The following is a 7,152-nucleotide window of genomic DNA, read 5'->3' as shown; positions in this document are numbered from 1 at the left end:
TCTCTCTCTCTCTCTACTCTCTCTCTCTCTCTCTCTCTCTCTCTCTCTCTCTCTCTCTCTCTCTCTCTCTCTCTCCTGGACGACGCAATGACGCCACCGACGCAGCCGCTGCCGACGCCAATGCAGCTTATGCTTCAACAACACCTGCGTCGATGCTGCGACGACGAGCAACGAGTATCAAATCTCTAATCCTACCTCTGCAACCTCCTTCACCGTTGCCGGAAATCAACGCCGCTCGTCAACGTCCTCCTTCTTCGAGCCCCCTCATCCGACCCCGGCAGCAGATCCAAAACGTTGTGCCGCTCGCCAAACTTCGTCATCATCTCCGGTGTTGTCCTTCTCCGGTGACGATGTAGCGAAGCTCCCTCCGGCTACGTCGAGGACGTCCCGCCTGTACTCGTCCCGCTTGCTCGACTGGGCCAACGAGCAGGTTCATAGGCAGCCTCCGCCTCCGCCTCCGCCTCCGCCTCCGCCTCCATGGCCAGATCGAAGGCGTCGGGTGCGTGGTGAGGGAGGTGAAGCAGTTTTGATGAGGGAGGTGTACGGTGAGGGAAGGTGCATGGTAAGGGAGTAGATCCGATGTGTGAGGGTGCGTGGCTCTGCGGTAGGTGTAGTTGTATTTTTGTAGCTGATAGGTAGTTTGATTATTCGTGTTGTAGTTTTGATTGATTATTGACGGTCAATAACTCGATTATGTTCTGGTATTTCTTCTTTTCTATTACAATTAGCTGAAATAAGTTGATTATTGGGGGTCAGTAACTCGATTATGTTCTGGTATTTCTTCTTTTCTATTACAATTAGCTGAAATAAGTTGATTATTGGGGGTCAGTAACTGGTTATTGGGTGTCAGTAACCAAGATTATTAGGGGTCAGTAACCGATTATTAGGGGTCAGTAACCAAGATTATTAGGGGTCAGTAACTAAAATTAAGTGATTACTGGGTGTCAGTAACTGAAAACTAAGTGATTACTGGGTGTTAGTAACTGAAAACTAAAAGTTATTGGGGGTCAGTAACTGGTTACTGGGGGTCAGTAACTGGTTATTGGGTGTCAGTAATTAATCAATAACTGGTTACTGGGGGTTAGTAACTGGTTATTATGGGTCATTAACTGGTCAGTAACTGATTATTGGGGGTCAGTAACTGGTTACAGGGGAAAATCCGGTGACCGGAATCCGGCGGTCGGGGAAAATCCGGTGGCCGGTGACCGGAGTCCGGTGTCCGGCGGCCGGTGACCGGAGTCCGAGGTTCCGGCCAAGTCTTTTCATGTTAAAGAGGTGGGGGTAAAATAGTCTTAAAATAATATGGTTTGTTAAGACTTTAGTAAAGATTTATGTATTTGGGCATAAAAATTGTTACCTTATATTGGAATGGGCTAATGCAAAAGATTATCATTGGAATGTGAAATAAGGGGTTTGAATTAGTACTAAATGGGTATTTTCCCTAATTGTTTCTCACAATAGTAGAAGATCAAGTGGAACAAAACCGAGTCTCTTCTAGTTTATCCGAACCTTAAAAATATACCACTTATCAAGTGCCTGTATAGGCGGTTATTTATTTATTTTCTTTTCTTTTGAAACATGTATAGGCGGTTCTGCTCCTGCCTCATTGCTGGTACCATCCCCACCAGCATCATTCTCTGCCTTTGGATAGAAGAGCCTCGTTCTCTTTAGTGATAATTATAGACTCATTTCATCATACTTTTCCATCCTTCGTAGCTTTTGATAACCCCAAACGTAACCAGTTTGTTGTGCGGAAATATGAGAAAAGATAAAGATAAAGTAAACAGAAAATTTAAAAAAACCAAAGATTTACGTGGTTCACCCCAAAATAAAGGGCTATATCCATGTGCAATTTCTATAGAAGAACAATTTCTATAGAACCCTAAACTTCTCAATAACCCTGAACGAAAAACATTAGTAATCATGCAAGCTAGAGAAGCTGCAGACCTGGTGCACGGGTCAAGCCAAAGATAACCAACATGAAGCTCGATGTTGGCAAATATGACAAGAGAAGCCTGCGCACACCAAAGACATGACCTTCGGCGTACATCATCAGTATCTGTGAACTTCATCTTACAAACGTTAACGAGAGCCGCTGGGTTTACATGGCCGCGTATACACGTTCATAAGGAGGACTTGAACGTCAAGTCAAAGCCCTCCGGACATCCTACTTCTAACGCGATTGTTTTCTCTTGGCACGGAACGGAACTGCAGCTTAATAAAGCACTTCTATACTCAGAGAAATGTCCATCAATCCATTTCACCCCAAGGCAAACCAAAGCACATATAACACAATCATTGTACTTGGATTGCATTTGATGCCTTAAGAAGATCGTTAGATCACACAATTGTAATTGTTCAAACAAGAAAACTTGTCGCATATCAAAATCTATATAATTACATAATGTGCATAAGTTCGGTAACAAGAAACACAGGAAAATCCAGTATATTTTTCGGAACTTTAACTTGGAGTACAAGCTCCGACCTGATTTTTCAGTACAAAATTCTAATAAGTTGAAGATCAAATAAACTATGTCATTTACAAATCCTGCAGCAACTCTACAGAAGCTGATATAGATGTATCTTCAAACCAAACCTCAATAAACAATCCAAATGCTTCGAAGCATTATGTGTATCACTTTCTACTTGCTTTGAAAATATTCTGCTTGTAGTATTTCAGTTCCATGATGCTTTCCCTGATGTCATCCAGGGCTCTGTGTTTATTTTCTTTAGAAGGTGCTTTCTTATTATCTGTGAACCAATAACAACATTACTCCTGTACAACATGATACTCCAAATAGTACTGAATTTACATATGTAATTGTACCACCCTAAACACTACTGTGATACAAACAGAGCAGGAAGAAAAAGGCCAAATCCAAGTTCTGGAAAACCACAGAACCAACCAAGGTGACAACAATACAAGGAGAGTAGAGGGCGGAGAAGGAAGAAAGACCAATTTTAAGCAGACCACATATTCTTGTACAATATTTAACACATATTGTGGCAACTGGTTAGGCATTTAAACACTGCAACAACATCATCTGACCAGGCATTACTCTTGTCTAAAAGTCTAAAACTAAGTCAATTAGACTGGTCATTGTATAGTATATGCCACCATTTCAAACTCTTGTCTAGTTGGAAGTTCCAAGCATATAATACAGGAATAAATAATAAAAATCATTAACTCATGTACAAAAAAACTTTTCAAAGAATTTTACATGCCTCCCAACTGGTGCAGAAAAAGCAGAGATATTTTACTGTCCATTTTAGAAGGTTTACCTTTAGGATACCAGCGAATGCATAGAGCTTTAACACTGCTAACATCAACTACTACATGGGAGAACAGGCTGGCCAAATCTGGCATGTATTTCTGCCATGAAAAAAGCCAGTTAGCAAATGTGGGGTTGATTTAATTTAAAAATTGTAACACAATAACGAAAAGCATGGGTGGCAAAGGAAATAGCTCAAGCATTATGTAGAAAGTACAAATATAATGTACAAGGAGTTGAATTATTACAAACACCACCCAAAAGTAACAAGAAGTGTTTTTAACATGTTTTCAACACGAAGACAAAAATACACTAAAATCCCAGCCCGTATCAAATGCCACTTGGAGCTTGTCTCGGTCCATTTCAACCCAATACAACAAGATAAACCCACCAAAGAGACACCAAAACCTAATACTCATCCAACCAAAGGTAGCCCCCTATAACAAACACAAAGTTTCTTTGGAAATGATAAGATCTTTGGTGCAAGGTGTTGATACGCATCATTAACCAGGGCCAATCTGAACTGGTCTTGTACAACCGTGACAGACCAAATACATTTATGTTTTCAAATGATTCGCTTACAGTTACAAAATAGACCAATCCAAACACCTTGATATGGAGACACAATATATGTAAACAAGTTTGCATTTCTAACACTTAAATTTCCAGATTTGTAGGTTAAAAACAGAGTTTACCACCGAGTACTTGAAGTTTCCGCAATCAACAAGATGAGTACCCAAAATTGAAATGAAGCGTACATTAAGGTACCTCCGTAAACTCCGTCAAAAAATGGCATGAATAAGGACCACATTTATTGCACATGACAGTATTTAGTACTTAAGAGGTAATTCGGAACCCCTTTCCGATAAGAAGTAAAAAGAAAATAAAAAAGAAAAGTATAGAAGATACCATCACCTCTCCCACCACTTTGCCATGGCTACCATTACCACCCAGCCAGAAAACCCTTTTTTTTTAATCCTTCACGTCAAAAACTGAAAAGAGATGATAGACACATCCCAGAAGTCTCATCAACCATCTAAGTACAGCTGCTTTCAACCTCCATATCACCATATATTTAAGAGGGAAACATTTGAAGCTCCAAAGGTTTAAACCATAGGTCACACAATATATCCGCCACTCAAAAAGAAACATGTGTCAAGATCCGCAAGTACGATTGAATTGTAGTTGCAAAGATGGTTTTGTATAGCTCTTTTGACCTGCCCACTACTTGAATTGAACAGTAAATAGTTAGCCGATTAGAATTTTATGATTTGCTGAATAGCTGGGTATCACTACTATTTCTTCCCAAGTAAATCAGCGCTTTTTTGCTTTGATTTGGACAGATTAAACGTGAAAAGATGGATTCGGGTAATTTTCAGCAACTCCTTTTCAATTTCATCAAATTCTGTAAAATAGCATAGACATCTGTAACTCTGGTCCAGTATGTCAGATGTCTCAACCCCCAATCAGTAGATAACCAGGATAATTTGGGAAATTCCAGAGAAACAACGGAAGAATGGTGCTTTCAGTGGTGAGGAGAAGAGCAATTTCAATTTTTGAAGTGGAGTTCTTCTATTGCTGTCTAATCTCTTGATTTTGAGAAAACCCTGGATCAGATTACGTTTGGAATGATCCCTGGTTGATCATGACTAGGGGTGGACTTTTAGGCACTGAAAAAACCGAAACCGTTAAAACCGCACCGAACCGACACCGAGTAACCGAAACCGAATGGAACCGAGGCAATCGGTTCCAGAAACCACACAAACCGAGTAGTGCGGTGTCGGTTTGTAGTTCCATGCATCCTCAAAAACCGATTAAACCGAACCGAACCGAACCGACATATATTCATTCTACATATTTTAATTATTAATACTTTAATTCTATATTACGTGTCATGTTCGTATCGGTTATGGGTTACAAATAGTAGGCTTTCACACACATGATTATGTCTTTAAGTGTTTAAGTCTAACCAAAATCATTCCCATGTAGTTTTATCTTTTGTTATATATGAATGTTGGAGGCTTCAAATGAATTATGTATAAATTTTAGCTTCCCTTTTCATTTGGATTACTTATTTGAACCCGTTAGATTAACTTATATGAAGTGTTGATAGTTTACAACTTCGATATTTTTATTTTTTATGTTATTTGGTTGTGTAAAAAATATTACGGATAATAGGTTTTGTAACCGAAACCGAACCGATGTTAGGTTAACTGACGAGTACGGTCTTTTATATATTTTTATCGGTTTTGGTTCTAGAAAATAGAAAACCGAAGCTTCGGTTTCGGTTTCGGTTTTCGGTTAGTGCCTAAAAACCGAACCGTTGGGACCGAGTCCACCCCTAATCATGACTATGTAGGGATTTTACTATTGATATTAGGTGTTTACTATTTACGTGGGATAATACTATTAGGTTTTCAAATCTTTCTGACTGATGGATGACCGTACTATAACTTTTTACTGTTTTATTACTTTTTTCAATGTAATACTATGCACAAAACAGTTAAACCTCAACTTGCCATGAATTACGAGCCACACACAGTGGAACAAAGACTTTGCTATTTAAATCTCCAATCTTCAACCAAACTCTCCTTTAAGCACTTCTTATAACTGCATCTCAAACTGTAGTACCTTGCTATTTAAATCTCCAATCTTCAACCAATCCTTTAAGCACTTCTTATAACTGCATCTCAAACTATAGTATGGGGCTGTGGCCGGTGACAGAAGGCAAATTTTAAACTTTTAGCAATAGAGGGTAAGGAGAACTAGTAGGTGCACAAGTAATTCCTAATATTGATGGTATTTAATTTTTTACAATCAATTAGTTCTGATGATGAGTAATTGACATACTGGAACTTCATATCGATAATTATGAGAAAAGACATTATTCAACCTCAAACCTCTAGCCTTTCATAATAAAATATACTGAAAGAGCTTACCTTCAAAAATACGAAGTCCACATAAACTGAGTTTCCTGCTAAAAGAGGTTTATACGTTCCAATGTTTCTCTTTACAAATTCTATGATCTGCAGGATTTCAGCATATACGAATTACACATAAAATACAAAGAATGATGCATGCAACTAGAATATAAATACAAATGCATGTGTACAAGTCTGAAATGCCAGCTAAAGAGCATGGTTAAATATTATGGTTTTTTTCTCTTTTTTTTCAGGGAAGTTGCCTCTTTACCAAAAAGAAATTAGAGAACAGCAAATGCGTACCAAAATTTGTTTTCCACAGGCCTAAAGGTTCCAGCTTTGTTGTTATTTAGTTAAAAGTATACTTCTTTAAAAGTAATTCTAGTGAAAATAAAAAATGAAAATAGAAGAGCTTTTACTTCAATCCTACGAGGAGGCTTCCCTGATTTAGGAATTAGTAAAGGTGGAGGCTAAAGAATCTGAAGTGAAAGATGGAGATAGTCATGATTCAGAACAGAGATGGGGGTTGGGAATGTCCGATCAATCCCATTGCCATCTTCTCCTATCAACATTCAGTAGTTAAGAGTACAAGTGAAAAAATACTAATAGAGATTATAGTTAATTCAAAGTCCTAATTTCGAACCGCAAAACCCAATTTCATGCAAAAACTGTAATTCAAAGTTCACATCTAACATATTCTGCTTCTCACTTTTGTCATAACCCAACGTCCATATTGTTAATAGAAAAATGGTATTGAGGAATAATTCAGAGGGTTTGAGGAAGAAATGAAAGATTTGAATTTACATTAGGTGCTCTTTAGGTTTTTACACATGTACAGATACAAATTAAGAAATCAATGCGTCTAACAGAGAGAGAGAGAGAGAGAGAGAGAGAGAGAGAGAGAGAGAGAGAGAGAGAGAGAGAGAGAGAGAGAGAGAGAGAGAGAGAGAGAGTAGTAG

General features: G+C 38.5%; 1 protein-coding gene across 1 annotated transcript in view; it reads right to left on the bottom strand.

The window, feature by feature from the left end:
* Positions 1-2,356: 2,356 nt before the first annotated feature.
* The window catches only part of LOC101299262 (oligoribonuclease-like), a 9,474-nt gene continuing 4,678 nt past the window's right edge, over positions 2,357-7,152 (bottom strand). The window contains exons 6-8 of the mRNA XM_004291671.1: positions 6,212-6,298; positions 3,283-3,373; positions 2,357-2,751 (exon numbers count right to left, since the gene is read on the bottom strand). Of these exons, the coding sequence (XP_004291719.1) occupies positions 2,636-2,751; positions 3,283-3,373; positions 6,212-6,298 (294 nt within the window). The 3' untranslated portion in view covers positions 2,357-2,635. The remainder of the gene's footprint in view (positions 2,752-3,282; positions 3,374-6,211; positions 6,299-7,152) is intronic.

The sequence above is a fragment of the Fragaria vesca genome, linkage group LG2 (genome assembly GCF_000184155.1).
Source record: "Fragaria vesca subsp. vesca linkage group LG2, FraVesHawaii_1.0, whole genome shotgun sequence".
In the NCBI taxonomy this organism is placed as follows: Eukaryota; Viridiplantae; Streptophyta; class Magnoliopsida; order Rosales; family Rosaceae; genus Fragaria; species Fragaria vesca.
This window is presented reverse-complemented; position numbering and strand designations above follow the sequence as displayed.